General features: G+C 50.4%; 1 protein-coding gene across 1 annotated transcript in view; it reads right to left on the bottom strand.

Moving 5' to 3' along the window:
* Positions 1–8,759: 8,759 nt before the first annotated feature.
* The window catches only part of LOC116941730 (potassium voltage-gated channel subfamily B member 1-like), a 162,689-nt gene continuing 151,089 nt past the window's right edge, over positions 8,760–20,359 (bottom strand). The window contains exon 4 of the mRNA XM_076066450.1: positions 8,760–20,154. Within this exon, the coding sequence (XP_075922565.1) occupies positions 18,247–20,154 (1,908 nt within the window). The 3' untranslated portion in view covers positions 8,760–18,246. The remainder of the gene's footprint in view (positions 20,155–20,359) is intronic.

Genomic DNA, 20,359 nt, shown 5'->3' with positions numbered 1-20,359 from the left:
CGCAATATGTAATGAGGGAATTTATCCTAAATAGTGACCCACATGGCTACGTGGTCAGGCGAGATTTATTATCGAGGGTAGTGGGGGGGGTCGACACGATTGTCGCTTTGCGGAGAAATCAACAATAATCATCAGTGGCTGTCCTACTCTTTGTTCTTTCGGTAAAGTCACGTAGAAGGGAAACAATACGTGACTTTACCGAAAGAACCAAGAATATGAATCCCTGCAGTCACGAAAGCTTTAAATCAGTGGCTGTCCTGTGAATAATACTCGCCGAGGCCATAGCAATGTGGAATTTCCTCCACTGGTCTATTCAACAGGGTATGAGCACGAATGTCTCGATGCTCAATTGAGCAAGGAAATTGACTTTGAGCGCTGTCGATAACGGTGTCATGCAGACGCGACTATTTACAGAACAATAGCGCCACCTCGTGAATCCAACCCACATATGACACGCGCGTTGATAATATAATTCAGGTTTATAAATACAGAATACGATATCAATGTTGGCAATATGACGATATCACTTTCCCATAACTTCGCAATTGCAGTTCACTGCATCATTATTGTGATTTGGTGTACATCCATATTGTTATATACCTGTGTTGTGTAAACGTTATCCAGCTACAATTGATCAACCCGGCTTAATCTGACAGCTGGATTCGGTACCAAGATGTGGGCCACCTCTCTGTGGCTTGCAATTCCGCAAACACGAACTGGTCGCTTTCAAGTTCAATCGCTGTGTTAGTGGATCACTTGTAGATGTGTGGTACTCACAAACCAGCTGGGCTGCGAAGTAACCATACGATTTCAGTAGAGGAAGCGGATTCGTGGGTCCATCTATGCCTATTATGCGTATGTTTATCTCACAGGTGACACACAACTGTTGTTGTTACACGCGAGAAGTCGCAGCTCTGATCTCGGCTCGTGACGTTCCCAAACCTGCTGGGCTGAGGTCGCCATCTTCTGGCTTGCCACGAAATGGCAGTTCGGTCCTGGACGATATTCCACCTGCACGTGGGCTGATTGTTAGACCCCGTCCCTCCCCTCGCACGCGTGGGGGTTCTCCGGGTTCCTTTTCTTTAGTAGTGAAATGTGCTGCGTCTGATGAATGTTTGTTGTCCGATCCACGCGCACCTCTCTCTGGTCATCATTGTAATTCGCCTGCGTTCTCTACACATACATGTTTACAACTCGCTAGCAACGGAATTACAAAATCAATGCAGGCGCATTACACACGGTGATGAAAGGGGTGGCGGGGGTATGTTATATGTACTGCAATGCGAGATCTATAAACTATGAAAGCCAAAAGATGTTCATATTACGTTCTGTGATAATCATGTTATCTGTCCCCATGCTGTAATTTCGTTACCGTGGAGTTGACCACGTGTTTAATCCCATGGAGGAGTCTGAACATTATTATTGCACACGTACTCAAGTTTCAAGTTTATTTATTAGGTATAGCCCTGTGAACCATGCGGCTCTTGAGTCGGGTGCAACCGCAACAAACAAAAAATGAACAGAGAACACCTTAAAGCGACGACGCGCAACATAAACATCCTGGATAAACCAGCAAATCTTCCAGAAAAAAACACCGTATTACAACGCTATATGCAAAAATCCCAGTGTGATGCAAGTAAAACAATAACAACCACTAGACAATTTAGATTAAAGTTATCAGGCCAACTTTGCACTTCCGCAAGAAACATGGCTTTTTCCACCGTGCCCCTGAGTGCAGCTCAGCAGGGAGTCTCACACGCTTTGGCGGGCTGCCCCATGGATGATGACCACACATCCTGCAACACGGCCTCACTGCACAGTGCCGCTGGCTCTCAATGGTTTAGCTGGCGCGGTGCTCTCTGTTCGTGCGGCTGCTGCTGCTGCCCGGACTCCAGAACTGACACACACTCCTCGTCGCTGAGGTGATGAACCGTGAGCGTCGTTGGTTCGTGGTGGCGGTCACGTCATTGAAACAATACAGGGAGAACGCCAGAGAATGATATCCACGAATGAACGCGGAGAGATCAAGTGGCGAGGAATGGTTTATTGACAAATAGACGATGTGAAATATGTCACGGCAGTCAGCCAGCTAGTGGCAGAGCTCACGGCGGTGTCTGCGGCGGCCGTGAGTGGGGAAGTAGAAGGGGGGCAGAGAGGGGGGCACGCATGGAATGCGTAATGTGGCGCGCGCACGAGGCCACCTCGCGTGCTGCTGCGTCGCTGTCGCGTACCTGCCGTGAATCGCAATGACCGCGCACCATACTGCAGCTCACGCCCACGCAGATCTGTGAGACGAATGTGGGACGTGCGCGAATGTTGAAAACCAGATCGCAGTTCGCTGCGTAAAACGTGCCGAGCGGCTCCGTGGGGGAGGGACGGGGGTGAGTCGACATAACTGAGGACCTAGGTTATAATCCGGGTATTAGCCACCAGTGATTAAATCGGATTCTACATTCTTGTGAGTTGATGGCTTTAGCTTTGTTGCCGGTGACTACACAAAAAGAGATAACTACAAAAACGGATACATTCAAGTTCTGATCATTTTTAAAGATTAAGTTTGGCTATCGTGCCACGAACAATTCTCCGTATCAGGCATGCGGCAAATTGCAGTAGTTCTAGATTTGAATCTTTCGTGACTGCAAGGATTCATACTCTTTGGTTTTATTCGGTAAAGTCACGTAGATAAAATAAAAAAATTAAAAAAAAATAATTAAATCACGACGTTTCGGAGGCAACACAAGCTTCCGTCTTCAGGTGGAAAAGTCAACGCAGAATATCTGTGTTAGGAGCACAGTTCAGAGACGACCTTGGATTATATACAGTTTAAGGGAGGGGGGAGGAGTCAGTAAGGGGGCATGGGTGGGTGGGAGGGCTGGGCTAAGCAGCCTTTTGATAGAATGCTGCGGGTAACACTCACTTCTCAAAGCTCACATCAAAGGGCCCCCCGATGTGGGCTCACATCAAAGGGTCCCCTGGTGCGAGCTCACATCAAAGGGCTCCCCGATGCGAGCTCTCTGTGAACGCGATCAAAGGGCACTATGATTTACAACCATTCCTCAGTGGTTGTAGATCATAGTGCCCTTTGATCGCGTTCACAGAGACCTCGCATCGGGGAGCCCTTTGATGTGAGCGCACATCGAGTGGCACTTTGATGTGAGCCCTTTGATTGAGCTCGCACCGGGGGACCCTTTGGTGTGGGCTCACATCGGGGGGCCCTTTGATGTGAGCCCACACCAAAGGGTCCCCCGGTGCGAGCTCAATCAAAGGGCTCACATCAAAGGGCCCCTCGATGTGAGCTCACATCAAAGGGCTCCCCGATGCGAGCTCTCTGTGAACGCGATCATGTGAGCTCACACCGGGGAACCCTTTGATGTGAGCCCACATCGGGGGGCCCTTGATGTGAGCTTTGAGAAGTGGGTGTTACCCGCAGCATTCTATCAAAAGGCTGCTTAGCCCAGCCCTTCCACCCACCCACGCCCCCTTACTGACTCCTCCCCCCTCCCTTAACCTGTATATAATCCAAGGTCGTCTTTGAACTGTGCTCCTAACACAGATATTATGCGTTGACTTTTCCACCTGAAGACGGAAGCTTGTGTTGCCTCCGAAACGTCGTGATTTAATTATTTTCTTTTATTTTGTTTAATTTTATCTACTTGACTTTACCGAATAAAAATTGCAGTAGCCCTAGTGTGGAATAAAAAAAAAACGTCACTTGGAGAGGTCTCTGAAGTCGTTATTTGTTTTATCTTTCCGCGGGCCGTTCTCTACCAGAGGGATGACGCACTGCTCTGAGAGAGTTGCACATGGAGGTATCTTCTGCTGATGTGACGATTTCAGGCGCGAAATTGGAATAACATTTGAAAGATACAATTTTTATTGCACACACTATGGCTTAAATAAACCTGGATATGTCTGAGTAAATGACGCAGATAATATCTGTACACCCATCCAGTATACGTCTCCCTGTGACCGTGTCTACGAGTCACGCATCTACTCCAACATACCAATAACTGGAAAATATTCCTCCTTTGCACACACATTTGCTCCTGTGCTCTTATGCCGTGCGTGCGAGTGGGCATATCCCAGGCAAGGGAGTCACGTCTGAGAACGGGGCGGTTCGCACCGCGGTCTCCACTCGTCCCCACCTCCTCTCGTTGGGGAGACTTTATCTGCACCGCCAACTCCCTGCTGCCCGCATTTATGATCTCAGCACAGTCAGATAAGTTTGATCCCTGACCAGCAGCGACCAAAACACAATGATCATGTTCAACTACGACCAGGTGGCCTTATGCGGACCTCTGGAGGTCGACCATGGCTCAGATACTCGCGTGGCTGTGTTCGTCGATCGGGATTTTTGTAGTTGCTGAGGATACATTTTGTGGAGGGATCGGTGGGGCAATCATCAGCGCGCTGCTCTATGGACACGGCGAAGATAGAATCTGATTGGGTGGAGGAACCCAAATTACATCCTAAAATAAAATTAAGACTTCGCCATGCCGTGCCCAGTCATGTGAGTTGTTTGACCATACTTCACCACGCTCGTCAGTGCGGGTTTGTAAAATGAGGTCACCCAAAACTGGCAGAGAGACCGCTCGTCGCTGGCGTTAGCTCTGGCCGGGAATTGAACTTAAGTCACCAGGTTAACAAAAGTGCGCTAACTGCTATGCCCCCACTCGGCCTCGGGTAAATTCGGAGTAAAAAAAGATGTAGGCGAAAAACCCAAAGCGAGAAGCCATCAGAGAGGCCGTGATCGATGAAGAGACGCCGGGTTCTGCATGGGGCAATGGGCCAAGGAGCAGTGAGTCCCGCTCAATTATAGACGCCGCATTTCCCACATTGGTTTTGAGTTAAACGCATTCGAATCTCAGCTTCGTGAACCTTCACAGGGGCGTCTTTTAATCGAAGAAAGCGGCATCAAACAAAACGAGCGCCGTCCTCTGTGCTGTATTTTCCTCATCTCCACTCTCAACGCCCTTTGTATTTGCTCAGTGTTGTGCTGCGCGTTAGCATCGCTTGATATATTTGTATTCCGTCCTCGCCGAGAAGCCCCGCGTCTGCTGCACAAGCCGCGGTGACGCGGGTGCTAAGAAGTGTTGAAATGTGGGTGCGTGTCTGTGTGTGAGGGAGGAGCGGTGCTGGCCACCCACCCCTTCCTGTACCGTGCCGGCCTTCATTGGTTCTCAATAACAGCACTTGCCCCATACGTCTGTTGAAGGCTATATGGGGGATCGTTGTCTTTTTGTGAATGTGTACCCCAGTTTTTATTCACGTGCATGAGCGGGTGAGTATGCAGCGGAGATTTCTTATGAAGAGCTAAGCCAATACCTACTGCACTCTGTTAGGAGGAGAAAACCTCCACAAAGGAATGTCAATATAACAAACATCCTGAAAACGATGCAACGTGCGACCTCCAGCAGCTCCAGTCACTGTCGCAGCTTCCCGGCGCCCAAATGTTAACTACCCGCGTCCCTTGCGGACTTAGTCCGTTTCCCACCATGATCGATTTTTTAGAACAATACGCCTCCTCCACAAATCTGTTCTTCCACATGCATCATAAAGTACCAACAGTATTTGACGCATCCCATCAGACAAACAGCCCTATCGGAGTGTGGAATTTTAGCAGTATTAGGTCAACACAAGTAAAACTTCTGTACGGGATTCGACATTGTTTCTCCATCAGCCAGGCTTGCTTTAACCAATAATTCTGGTGAACCCACCAGATGTTTTTTTGGCAGATATGGCTCCGAGTTTAATCTCATATCTGCAGCATTCGCAATTTGTGACGTGGTCGGCGTTGAGAAGCGAACACGTTACCATGTCGATCCCTTTTTCTTCTTGGCACCACCCTCCCGCTAGCACTCCTTCTCGAACGGCGACGCGACGCCATTGAAGCGTCGAAGAGGCAACGGGGCTCCTGCAGAGGCCATTCCACGTTGCTCGCCAGAGGCCCTTGCGCGCGTGAACAAGCGGCTGTGTGCACATCTGTGTCGTGATAGCCCCCGGTCGTAAGCATGACCCAACGTGAAACAAACCTGGACTAAAAAATGTGCGTTGCTCTCGGGGACTGAAAACCGGACAATTATTCTGCTTGTTTACCCAGGAGAGCATCGCTCCTTCTCGATCCTCTTTCAGCAGAGTCCTGGTAATTTTATGCAGCCGCGGGCGATGATTGCTATGTTTGTCGCAATTGAGTTGATCAACGGGTATCCCAACTTGGAGATACATTCAGATTGAATTATGATTGATGGAACGGCCAAGAGGGCCTTCGGGGACCCCACATTATCCATGAAGACCCCACGTGCTGCGCACATGACGCACAAACACGCCGCGTCCTCAGTTCAGTAGCGCGGCTCTGTGGCTACAAATTGCGCGACCCGCGCTGTTTATTCATTCAAGCGATCGGCAAATACGAGCATTGCTCGTAAAAGAGCGTTCGCCATCTGTGAGGCGGGGCGATTAGACAGCCATTTTTCCAAGGAACTTCGTGATCTTTGCGTTATAGTTGGTGGTGGAGGTCGGATGCGAAGAGGGTGGAGGGAGGGCGTGGGGTTCTGGTGGGGTCTGTGGGTTGGAGGGGCCTCTCCCTCCACCTGGTGCTGCTGGCCGGACTGTGCAGTGGCTATCGGGCGTACATGAAGTGGATCAACTGCTCATTCCTTCCTTGCGCCGAGGCCCGTAACGGCTACGCTACTTCGGCTCGATGAGGATTTTATTCACTTCGAATGCGATCTGCCGAAAGAAAGCCAATATAAGGAAGGAATAAAAAAGAGGTTTAAAAAAAAAACTTTTCAATGCACGCATTTTTTTGGGGACTCAAAAGTGTATAATTAAATTTGATGTGCTCAATAAAAGTTGTTGGCTTGCATAAAGAAAATTTAAAAAAAAACGTTAAAAGGAAACTCCTCCACCGCGTCGGTCGGGCCCCGCCGGGCCCCACCGAGCGAGTGACGCCCCCCCCCACCACGCTCGCGCCTTCTCTCGTAGCGGCACTCACAGACGTCGCACGGACGCCGTGAGAGGCGGAGGGAAGAGGAGGAGAAAGCCTTGCCTCACACTGCCTCGTAGCGGCACTCACGGACGTCGCACGGACGCCGTAAGCGGGAAAAGAAGGCAGGACGGGCAGGGGGTCTTGACAGCCAAGATGTTTAAGATGAACTCTTTTGTACGGCCCCCGGGCTCCCCTCTTTATCCCCCTGACGTCAAAAGCCCGGGGTCGCGTCGTACCGCGCGGCCAATCGGGCGCCTGCCTGTGGTTGCTGCATGGATCCCCGCGGCTGGGGCTTCCGCGATCCACAGTCTGCCCTTCCGAACTCAAGGATGCATCACTCACCCTCGTTGATCCGCATTAACACCCGGCTGGCGAATACACACACCTGTGACTCACAACATCACTCTGTATACGTTTAATTACGCTATTCATACGAGAGAAGAGTGCGGGGAATAAACGGATCGATCATCGGACTGAAATTGATACAGGGGATGTGGCGAGAGGGATTTTAGTGAAAATCTAACTAAAAAGCGAAATTATTTTATTTTCCTAGGTAAGCCCACTGAGCTTTCCCTGCACGGTTTTAAAATATCTGGGCTGACCGAGAAATATGTTCGGGTTTTGTCTGCAATGGAAAATGTTGCGACCCTATCCGTGCCACAGGAAACCCATTGCATCTTCAGTGACACGGGTCGTACTTCCTGGCTATCCGAGCCAGGTCCGTGCTTTCTGAACCGGTTTGGAGCTATCCGAGCCCGGTCGTGCCGAGGCTATTTCAGCTTTGTATCGTGAGTAGAAATAGCGGCATCTGACAGTGAGATCAACAACAATCGCCAATCACTACTAAGTGGCGGTGACGTCACAACGGCACTTTTGCCAGGCTATGCACAGGTTAAGATCACCGCCGGTGTCTCCCTCCACCTGCTGTTGTTGATATGGCGACTTGCTGCTGCTGCTGGAGTGTTGTTACCCGTGTCCGAGTCAAACAAGCCCGCGGATGCGGTGAGCGACCACCGCGTAGCTGCCTCACCGGTCTCGTCTGACCCACCACCCAACAACTCACTCGCCCACCCGCTCACTCACTCACCCATTCACTCACCCACACTCTCACCTGCTCACTCACTCACGCACCCTACTCACATACTCACAAAACTGACCCACTCATCACCATGCATGCAGGTCGCAACAACACACTCTGTTCCACATTGGAATTTCCTCCCGTCATCATCTCTTTCCCAAGCTTTCGACATATAAACACTTCTGATATAAACCACCGTGCGTAGCCAACAGTGCTAATTGGAGGTGCGGGGGGGGGGTCAACACCTAAACACGAAAGTTAAATGCAACGTGTTCACTCATCTCTTGCAACTTTAATCGTGCTGTTTGTTTCTGGCCGCTTGATGATTTGGGTCTCTGGGCCTGTGCTCAGCAACACTTAAATTAACCTTTCCAAATCATGGCAGTGCGCTTGCAAGGTGAACAAGTGATTGGTGACACTGCGTTAGCTGTGGTGCACAAGCACATGCAATGAAAAAGGGCCATTGCCCGAAACGTCGCCTGCTATTGTCGTATGTTTCCGTTGAAGGCCACGCATTGTTAATAACAAACGTGTTCAGTTTTCTGATGATAAAGTGCGATGGTACACTGTAAAAATTACATCCAGACACCCTTGCAAGCGAGATGTTAAGTATCGAGACGACCCCCAGGTGGACTCTCCTCACAACACTCCGTCACTGGTGGGGTTTTGTTAACGACTCGTAAACATCTGCGGTTGTTTTTTTAAAAAAAGACTTTAATGTTGATATTCTCATTATTCAGCTTTAATTATCATACACTAGCATGACAGTTCAGATTTGGTAGAACATCAGGGCTTCATAACAACATTCTGACAGATAAACAGACGGGACAGGCACGGATACATCACCTCCTCCAGCGTGACCCCTCCACAGGGATCCGGCACTTTAATTTATTTGAGTTTTCATTTTGTTGTTTGTTTCATATTTTGACCTGCAGGAGGCAGAGATAGAACAAAGTGTGTAGCTCAATTTGCATATTCTAACTTGAGCGCCGTGAACACTGAACACTGGGAAGATAACGAAGAGTGGTGGAGCTGTGACTCGTGGTCAGTCGGCATGCTGGTAAGTGGTAGGGCTAGGATTTGGTTAACCTATTCACTATGTATGTACGTTGAACTTTTTTCACACCGTACATAGATAACCATGCTAATCGGTTCGCTATGTACGAGAGGTCGGTTGGCTAGTGGTTTAGGGTCAGAGACACTGCTTGTAGCTGGTGAGCTAGGTTTGATTGCCTAGGGCTGGACTTTGGAGGTTAAAATGTATGAATATATTCATATCTCCACATGTACATTTATAATTTTATGCAATTGTGATGAGGCTGTAAGGGTCAGAACAAACGAGGTGGATAGTTACAGAGCAGACGCGCAGAGCAATCGAGATGGACTAAACGCACGGTACAAAGTAACGCGGCACGCGGCATTGCAAGAGACACCAACGCACAGACGAGGCAGACAAAGCGGACAAACTAGAAAATACAAATAAGATGAACAACACAGTTTAGCCAATACGAACGAGACCATGAAAATGAGGCAGTACAAGTGACATGCAGTGTGGATGAGACAAACAGTACCGACCAGACAGGTACAGACAGCACTGTCCCGACCAAAGAAGTGGCTCGGAGGCAGAGTGAGCGGCTTGCAGTCCAATGGTTGCGAGTTCAAGTCTTGGTTGGGGGTTGTCTCAGCCGATCACCCTTCTGGGGTCGATAAAATAAGCACCACTTTGTGGGGAGGTCATCAGTGATAGACTCGCCCCTTTCATAGGAATGTGGAATATTCCCACTAACTCAGGGCTGTAAACGGTTGATGGGCACCACCCCAGTACGAACTGAGCCAGAAATCACTTTAACTCTGAAAGACAGCGCAATGAAGACAATACAAGTGACATGGGCAATGCACGCAAGACACTACGACCAATCAGAAAAATAAGGAATCGATTTTTGAATCAAATAATGACAATAATATGTGACATTTGAATGTTGTGCATCGGAGAATGGTGACATGCCTGGACATCAGAGAGACAGCGCCTCCACTGGTGATGGGGAATCTGCGAAATTATCCGCGTGGGCAGCAAGCCCAAGCCGCCACCACCCTGGCTTTTACGCAGTGGCCTAGATTCATGATATACACGCTTGACTTTGGTGGCCTCAGCAATTATATTATCACAACGCAATTCTATGAATAATCTGGCTGCAAGGTGGTGTCGCTGTAAGAGCTTTTGACTTACAATTACAAAGTTGAAATTTCACATCCCTGTCAGAGAGGGATTTAGTCTATCACCCCAGGGGCATTTGAAGTTGGTATCACTTCATGGGGTGCCAGCAGTGGTCGATCTAACGTGGCCACGTGTGACAGGCCAAATGCGCTGTGTTAGCGGCTGGAGTTTGAAGAGGAAAATTGCACCTTGAGAGATTACCTGGTCGGTTGTTGGTTGTGGATTTGTTGATTGTGGAATTGTTGGTTGTGGACTTGTTGGGTGTGGAGTTGTTGGTTGTGGAATTCTTGGTTGTTGTCTTGTTTGTGGAATGTTGGTTGTGGAATTGTTGGTTGTGGTTGCAGAATTGTTGGTTGTGGACTTGTGGGTTGTGGAATTGTTGGTTGTGGCCTTGTTGGTTGTGGGTTGTGGAATTGTTGGTTGTGAACATGTGTGTTGTGGAATTGTTGGTTGTGGACTTGTTGGTTGTACAATTGTTGGTTGTGGACTTGTGGGTTGTGGACTTGTGGGTTGTGGATTTGTTGGTTGTGGAATTGTTGGTTGTGGACTTGTGGGTGCGGGAGACGTTTGAAATAGAATAAACACAATGAATTACACAGTGTAAAAAAATACAACGCACAGAAATCAAATAATAACACTAACATGAAATAAAAACAATAAATGAAATAAAATACAGCCGGGAAGACAGATCACGCATGGGTTCTGTAATGATTATCAGCATGTGTTGTCCTCAGGACTGTTCAATCAGCGATAATAATGCTACCTTCTCAGCCGCACAATGAGACCTCACACATAATGACTTCATCACCTTGGTCGACAAGGCTTATCCTTTAAGCCCTGGTTTTGATCTCTAACTTTTGGAATCGTGCAAAGACTAATTTCAAAATAGCAACAAGGCTTTATATTTAAAAAGTTTGTATTCATTTGGGATCAACTTGATGCTGATTACTGTGACTCCAAACCCCAGCCCCCGCTACACACAGATAAACAGACCAAAATGAAATATTAACACTATCAAACGGAGTTGGAAAACTTTAAAGGAATCATCTAAATTACTCCATGATATGATTACATTGAAATCACGCATTATTGTCTGTGTGGCTGACCACGTTAGCTGCTTCGTGCGGCTAACTTGGTCAGCCCGGACACTCGTGGGTTGTGTGACATGACCTCGGAAGCACGACCCAGGAACACATGACGTGTCTGATGGATGACCTGACCGAGTTCCCTCCAGCCAAAATATTATTCTCCATCACCAACTGTCAAAGCCACGCTCTCAGGCTGTCACGCGTGAGAATGTGACATCATTGACCTCACGTGTGAGAACGTGACATCATAAACCTTGCCAGCCGGGAAATAGACCTTGGAGGCCGTGGGTGTGGTCCCGTGGGACTACTGAGCAGGTATGGTTGTTCCACCGAAGGGAGCCCTCCACGAAACTTCCGGAGGCTAGCGGGTGGCGTAAACACGATTACTCCTCGAGCACCTCCAGTGGCTGGAGGGGTGACCTGAAGCAATTTACGTATGAATCAAAAATCGTTGGTTGGTTCGAGCACGTGAGATTGCTCCTTTGCTCCATCCGGAATCAGAATCTTTCTTTTTCCTGGAGAAATTCGATGAGCTATGAAGCTCTTTTCACAGATGTCCAGTAATCACCATGCTGCCTGCTGGGCTCCGCCAGACCAGTTCTCCACTGCGTCCGCCAGTGCAGGCCAATTACTCAAGGGGTCTCTTTGTGAGGCTGTGGTGCTCTGGCTAGTCACTGCCAGTTCATTACAGTTTCGCAGTGGGTCTGCATGTGAGGCTATGAGTCTTTATTTTAGCCTGCAGGTCTCTATATGAGTCTATGAGCCTCTGTTAGAAAGTGCTGATGATAAACCCACTGTCAGCGCATTCAAGTGTATCAATGGGTCTCTGCACGTCTGTGGGTCTCATTGCGAGTTTATTGGTATCTTTGTCAGTGTATGATGAGTCTGTGTGTGAGTGAGTCCTGTGTGAATCTATCTCTATGTGAGCCTACGGGTCTCTGAGAAAGCACCTATGATGACGAAGCCACTGCCAGTTTTCGGAATTCTATTTTCTCAGTCGATCCGCCATACACGCGTTATCACCCGAGGCCGGGAAACCCAGAGTGGAGTTTGTTTACCCTCCTCAACCTAGATCTGAGGGAGAACCAACCTCGCCAGCGGCAGTCTACGCTGTGTTACGGACGCCGTGGCGAGCAGGCACATATAACGAGGCGGAGGACGGGAGATGGGGGATCACGACGCGGAGATGACAGCCGTTAAAAGGAGGAGGAATGCACCTTGCCGAGTGGCACATTGACAGTGAACGAAAGCCAAAACGGGAAAAGAACACGTTATTGCTTTTAAAAATGGAGAAAGTTGAAGCAAATTCCCCACTGACACTCTCACGAGCTCACGTGTCCACGTGCATGGCCCAAACAGAACAGCAATGCACAGCGAACAGAGAACATCCACCATTGGGGGAGGGGGAAGGGTTCACGTAAGGTGCAAAATTGGTAATTGCCCAGTTTATAAATTATCGTATTAGTTTTATAAATTACACAACTATAATAATTTCACTCTGTATAGTACATATCGTCTCTTTACCGTTTCATACATTGGCCTCTGTTGATTGTTTTAGTATTTATTCCTGTACAATAATACTTTAAATAGTCTGTGCCTTTACATTCAGACATTCATTAGTACATTGCATTACCAATGAACAGCCTCACAAATGCCCGTCCCAGTGCCACGCCGCAAGAAGCCGCGAGCTAACGGCGTCGCCTCGCTCCTGTCAGGCAATGAGAGTCTGTCCTGCGTCCGCCAACCACGAGCCGACCATCGTTTCGCCCTTGGCCCACAAGTCTTCGCTTTGTCGGTCTAGCGTGGGTGGCACGCCACTCCGAGTGTTTAATTGTGCACTGCCCCAGTTGTGGTTGGGGGGCGATGCCCTCCCAATTTCTTTCCTGTACGGAGGTTGTGATATAAAGCAGCCAGGTTGAGCATATTTCGCACCACTCCAAGGACCAGGGTGGGTGGGTGAGTAGTTGAGTCATCGGCAGGGACTCGAAAGCAGCCTTGCAGATGAGCGGTGATTGAGGCTGAGAGTTCAGGTTCTGACCCACGTCCGTTCGCCGCCCTGGCGCGCTGGTGAGCTCCCGAGGTGGGGCACCTCCGCCACGAGCGCCTGCCGAGCGCAAGCGCGGGGCTAGGAGGGGTGGTCGTCTTGGCAGGTCACGGGTATGTACAGGTCCACGCACGCATGCGTGCGCTGGTTAGGTTGAGACCCACCGTTGGAAGTCCTTGCAGCGGAGGTGAAAACATGCGGCAGGAGACTCGAGCGATGACGCACAATTGAAAACAAAAATAAATAATGATCATAATACGCGTGTAGAGACAGATATGTATATATACACACAATGCAAAGTTCATGAGAGAATTGGAATAAGCCATCGCTGAAATTCCAGGGACGTCCACTCATCTAGCGAGGAGGGAGGAGGCTGCGTGAAGTGGTTGCAGGTGCGACAACACGGTCCCTGCTGCCCTGATCACAACGAGTTTGCCGATACGAGTAGACCAGTTCGCTGGCGCAAAATACGGTATTTTGCCATGGAGGGAACTTTTGCTGGCTTTGCAAGCAGAATTTTAATTCCAATAAGTGCTGTTTATTTCAATACAAGTTATTTGTAAAATCGACAGGACTGACATAAATCGCAGTACTGTACACTACGCCAGAAGTGACCAATCAAGATGGGATGTGATCATGAGGTAAGCCGCTGATGCCACCACCAGCTCCTTGCTGCCAACGCTCTCTCCCCTTCGCCAGATCCCGCAACTTCACCACAGTCGACGCGTAACATTCAAGATATGCCCTAACAGTCTACGACCATCCTCTTCCAGGTCTCTATTATATATTTTTTATTTAAAGGCAGTGTTATTGACGAATTTGAGAGTTTTTTTGCAATCCAGAGGTCACCAATTTAATTTCATCTCCTGGCGCGGCAGCTGAAATATTGGTGCGGATTTCGCAAATCCCTCCACCCAGCATAATAAATGGATGCACGACTGTTCGTCGATTCGCATGTGGCGAGGTAAAATGTGGGTACACCCAACTTTTTCAAGACGCGCGGTCAACGTGGACGAGTAGACCAAGTGCCATCGAGAGTTCGCTTGAGCAGTGGTGTGCGCGAGCAGGCGTAGGGCCGTACGTTTACTTTTGCCTCAATGAGAAGTCGGTGATTTTGTCGGTGGTGATTAAACCGGGTTACCAGCAGCTGCCCGCCTAAACCTCGCTTACTCGCTCACGGGCACAGCTGGGATTTGCACTGGGAAGACTTAAAACAAATCTTTCACCGTCACAGCAAGGTGTGGCATGGGGACAGGGAGACATGCGGACACGTGCAGGCTACACCGGAGACATCGGGACAAGCCCAGAGAGACACGCACGAGCAGCACACAGACAGACAGGACGCATCGCGTCTATACACCCGCACTCTGCGCCCATCGTATTTACGAGTATTTAAAACACGGCTCTAGTTTGATACGGGCGATGACAAAAAAAAGGACAGACACGGCTAAAAATCACTTGCTTCTCGCCGAGAAATGCTGACTTGCACCTTATGTAAAGGTCAATAATCTCTCGGATAATCGCGCGATACGTTATTGCACCCTACCCTGTGTCCCGTATCGCACACAGCCATGTACTCAATTCGCTACCTCCCTCGTCCAGCTGTAAGGCGAGTCGGACCGTTCATTCGCTACAACTCTCATTGTTCTATTGGCTGGCTGTAGGCCACCAAATCTTTGCAGTGTCTTCCTGATTTTTTATTTAAACGACCGTTTACTATCAGTAACTTTTCAGCCCAGTATTTTCATATTGGCTCATATTGCACTCGTGTTTGATCATTCATTTTGTTATTCCTGGAAAAAGCCTCTGATGTGTCTCAAGGTTTCTGCATTGGGATGTTTGGCCAATTGCCTCGAGTTTTTGGGCGTGGCAGGAGACCACTGTGCTCACCCGTACAATGGGACAGAACTCAAAACTCTGCAAGATGGCCTATCAGACACCTACTCCTGCCAGCTCGATTGGATCGGAAATCACTTTGCCCATTACATGCCGTTAATTGCGCATCGCAGCTGTATCTTGTGGCTGCTGTTATTGGTTTACAGTTTGTCATTATCACGTCGCAAAATTCTGCAGACTTCACAACTGCATTATGGCGAGGGGTAAGAAGTCTTAACCGCCTATCTGTGTACAAGGATACGGCGGTGTCACTCCTGTCACAGCCACTCTGCCCTGGTTACAATGATTCCTTCATCCCAGCGATGTAAAAACTAAACCTGAAAAAATAATAAAAAATGACAAGGGGATTGCGCAGAGCCCCGATGTGGGGCTAGTGACAGGAATGGTTTCAGTGGTAGGGCCAGTGATGGGGACTGGTTGCGTGTATGTATGTTGAACTTATTTCAGGAAGAGCGTCCCAGACGGCTGGTAGTGTGGGTAGGGTTAGGGGCTGGTCTAATGTTAGAGGCTTGTTGGTTAGTGTGCTTAGGACTAGAGAGAGTTATGTTAGCAAGTGTGGTTGGGGTAAGGAATAGGAGTATTGTTTGGGGCTGCTTGGCCAGCGTGCTAAGGGTTATGGGTAGGGTTATGGGTAGGGCTAGTGCTTGGGACTGTTTAGGGTTACTGGTTAGGGCAAGCGTTTGGATAGAGTGTGATTATGTTTAGAGGTGGTATCTGGTTAGTGTGGTTAGGGTTGGGAGCAGGTGTTGAGTCTAGTTGACTTTCGTGCTTAGGCTCTGGGCAGGGCTACTGTATAAGTGTGGTTAGCTAGTTCGCATGAAGAGTTGGGCTCACGTTTATTTTGGCAGTGCAGTTTGGGTCTGGGGTTGGGATCGCGGTCAGGGGTGGTGGCCTCGTGTACTCCTCCTACCCCTTATATTTGGCAGGCTTTTTTTGTTTTACCTTTTTGTTCGGTTTTCTCTTTTGGCATTCACAACATCATCATCATCACCACCACTATGACCACCACCATCACCATTATTAGCATAAACACCACCCCAAGAAACACAACCACCGCCACTGTTATCGAAGTCGTCTCGACGAGAGCTCGGAAAGCGATGGGCGAGGTGAACCGTGAGCATGCAGAGACCACAGGCGGATGGGACGTCTGCATAGCATACTCGGAGCAGGGGGCGGCTTTGTTGTGGGGGCAGGGAAAGTAAAATAAAAAATCGTGACAAACGGAAAGCAACCTGCGCGTGGATCTGAGCGTCTGTGGTGCGAGTTTGTGTTTTCATAGCCGGGTGACAGAGCTTCGCGTCTCCGCCGTGACGGTGAACGGCTGTGAAGGTGAAGCGACCATGGAAATGGTCGTTAGGTCAGTGTGAGATGGTGGAGGGGAGGGGGCGTCGAGATGGAACGAGGGGTAGCGCGCACGAATGTGAGTGTGGGTATATATGTGTACACGTTTGATAGAGAATACAGATGCATGTGTGTGTATGCATCTGAATGACTGAGCACAAGTGTGTGTGTTTGTGGAGGGCAGTTGATGCATTTTATACCATTATAACTAGTATTTAAAACCGGCATTAACAATGCATGAGATTGTTACTTTAACAATGTTACAGGAACTCCCGTTGCGACTGGTATTCGGATGAACCACCATTGTGGTAACAGAGTGAGGACGCAATATCCAGGACCCGATCATCTGGACTCCTGGGAAGATCTTGCGGGAAGCTTTTCCATTTGCCGTTCACTCTCGTTTATTATGAAACGTATCCTCCACAAAGTGCTTCCTTTTTTGTCTGATGAGGAATGGAATGAGAAGAGGAGAGGGCTGATCGCTCGCTTCTTGCTCCGGTCAATTTTCATTCCCATCTGCTGCCAGCGATGGCCAGGGATGAAAACAAGCTTCGCAAATGCTTGCGAAGCTTGTTTTCAGCGTATCTCTGCGGAACCAATGAAATGAAACAAACCAACACAAAAAGCCGAAATGTCCCATTTACATATGCATAATTTGCAGCTGCGCTGATAAAAGTAGAGTGTTTACATTCTCCTCGTGAGCTTTGTGCGGCTGGAGTAGGTTTTTTGTGTCATTTATTCCTCCTGACGGGCCTGGTTATTGCACGCTGTCGTCATTCCAAACCAGCAAAAAGGCATGTCACGACAAAACTAAGCATCCTCAAGTGTGAAGCAAACAAACGCGGGCGACAACAGCGGCAACTCGTAATGTTCGCTGCGAGCTTCATTAGCGTGGCAATAATTTTCTCAATTCCCGAGAGGTTTTCCCTTCCAGCACCGTGGAACCACGCACGGGTCGTGATGGCGTGCGTTTCCAAGGATTAAGCCGGTAATCGGGCAACATTACGTGCCTTATTGGGAGGCGAGGATGCCATCCTCCCATCAGAAAACACCACTCTCAGTCTCACTTTGGGGATAATTAATCGCAATCGGCTCACTGCGCGGGATTTGTAAGATTAATTAAAGATTAATTAAACACGATTTATTTCTGCCACTGTAGTCATCCATTGCCGTTTCCTCTTTCGCATCAGCAGCCAACCGAACGTTACCTGGTTGCCCATAATATAATGCCCACCGTTTGTCTGCATCCCTGAATTTAACAGAATGGACAAAAAAATAATTGAATGAAGATGGGAGAAAAACACGAGCAAAAACATCCTCCGGGGCACAGTTCCCAGGGAGGGCTCTCGCGTCTCATTCGGCTTTCCGTGCGCGCGCCACGGAACGGCACCCATCATGCTCCTCCAGCTGCGCCGGCACTTCCCGCACACTCGCCCCACACGGCACCTCCCGCACACTCGGCCGGCACGGCACCAACCGCCACGCGCCACGCACGACAGCAACGATTCAGCTTCTCTACACCGCTGGCTGGTTGCGCGGCACCACCACTCGCCGAGCTGGTTTTCACGTCCCGCGTTGGGAGGAATGGGGGCGCTCTCACATGCTGGTCTCACACACGGTGGACAGCGCCTCTGCGTCTTCGGTGCCGTCTCCCTCCGGTGCCAGGAGCACCTTGTGATCGAGCGGCGCCGACGTGGCACGCACGTGGTTCTGTCCGTATCCGGGCTCCGCGATGTGGCCATCGAAGCGGCGGGCGGTGGCCGGAGGCAGAACCGCCTCCACGTGGTTTGCTTCCCCCTGGGAGGCCGCGCGGGTTTCCGGGACAGCACCGCCGTCGTCGCAGAAGCGGGAACTGGACGGTCTCGCCGCACCGTCCCCAGTGCCACCAGCGCTGTTGTCTTCATTCTCCCTCGTCGGCAGCATGCCAGAGTTGGGCCGCTTCGCGGCTGCCTCAGCCGTATTTACACCCGGTTGCGTGGCACTGAGGGACGACCCAGACAGACCCTTCCCCACGGCACCCAGTGCCAGCGGCTGCGTGCTCAGCTCCGCCAGGCTGCTCCAGCCCTTGTTGCTCCACGGTTTTGCCGTGGCGGTGGCAGCAGGATACACGGGGCGGCTCCTGATGCTGCCGCAGGTCTCCCTCTGCGCGCTGCCGAAGGGAGCCCTGTGGTGCTGCTGACGCTGGAGCGGCGTGTGCGCGTCGCCGACGTGCCAGCTGGACCGCACCCCTGCCGGCGGCTTGGTCCATGGCGTGACGCCCTTGCCGCACTCGCTGATAATGGGCAGGGGCTTGGGCCGTGGATCGCCAGCCACTTCGGACAGGCCGGACATGAAGCTGAGTGGGCGGTCACTGTCCAGGAACTCGGAGGTGCAGCTTGTGAAGCTGTCGACGCTGGAGAAACTTCGCATCTCTGGGTGCTGCTCGCTGCCCGTGCTGCCTGTCAGCCCCTGGAAGTGCAAGTCCGAGGAGACGGTGGGCAGTGGGCCCGTCCGCCCCTCTGCGGCCATTGGAGGCCACTCCCCTGAGCTCGCGGACAGGGTCATCGGGTCCACAGGGGGCCGAGACTTTGCCATCTCGTCGAACATCTCCTCCAACCGCTCCACGCTAAGCCTTTGTGAGTCTCCGGGCACTGGGTTCGAGGTGGTGCCAGCAAAGCCGGTCGATGCCGCAGCCGCCGCCTCCACGTTATCGGTCGCTGCCGTAGCCCGCTTTTCCCGCGGGCTGGGTGACTCGCTCGTCTTGAGCTCGAGGGATTTGACTGAGCCAGTCTCCACGAGGGAGGTCACGGAGCGACGCCCCCATTTCCAGCGGCCCGGCGAGCACTGCTGCTGCTGCAGAGCATCGGCCTCCTTCTCCTTGTGCACCTCGATGCTGGAGCCGTGATGCTGAGACATGTCGGACAGCTCCAGGCCACGGGCGCATGCCTCCTTAGAGTTCATTGACACGATGCTGCCGTTGCGCTTGGCGCGCTCGAGCGCTTCACGCCGTTTCACCGCCTTCTCCTGCCGCTTCTGTTCCTTGTAGAACTCGCTGAAGTTGTTGACGATGATGGGGATGGGCAGGGCGATGACGAGCACGCCCGCGATGCAGCAAAGGCCACCCACGATCTTGCCGAGCAGCGTCTGTGGGTAGATGTCCCCGTAGCCCACCGTGGTCATGGTGATGGTTGCCCACCAGAAGGATGCCGGGATGCTCTTAAACTTGGTGTCTTGCTCATCCTTCTCGGCAAAGAAGACGAGGCTGGAGAAGATCATGATGCCCATGGCGAGGAAGAGGATGAGCAGGCCGAGCTCGTTGTAGCTGCGGCGCAGCGTGAACCCCAGTGACTGCAGGCCCGTTGAGTGGCGAGCCAGCTTGAGGATCCTCAAGATCCTCATGATTCTGAAGATTTGGACGACGCGACGCACATTCTGGAACTGCAGCACACTCTTGTTGGATTCGGTGAGGAAGATGGTGATGTAGTAGGGCAGGATGGCGAGCAGGTCAATTACGTTGAGAGCACCCTTGAGCAGACATTAGACCACATTCAATTACAAAGAAGGGAAGAGCAGACAATCAGTGAGTGCACATTAATATTCCTTTCTCTGAAGAATAATGTGACGAATAGACTTCTCGACACAATATTTAAGAAATACGCATTCCTGTTGAGGAATTACTGCAACACACGTGGACCTTTTACAAGGTATGCCCTTGTGATATCCGAGATCA

The sequence above is a fragment of the Petromyzon marinus genome, chromosome 12 (genome assembly GCF_048934315.1).
Source record: "Petromyzon marinus isolate PM22_M1 ecotype Great Lakes invasive population chromosome 12, UKy_Petmar_22M1.pri1.0, whole genome shotgun sequence".
Lineage (NCBI taxonomy): Eukaryota > Metazoa > Chordata > Hyperoartia > Petromyzontiformes > Petromyzontidae > Petromyzon > Petromyzon marinus.
This window is presented reverse-complemented; position numbering and strand designations above follow the sequence as displayed.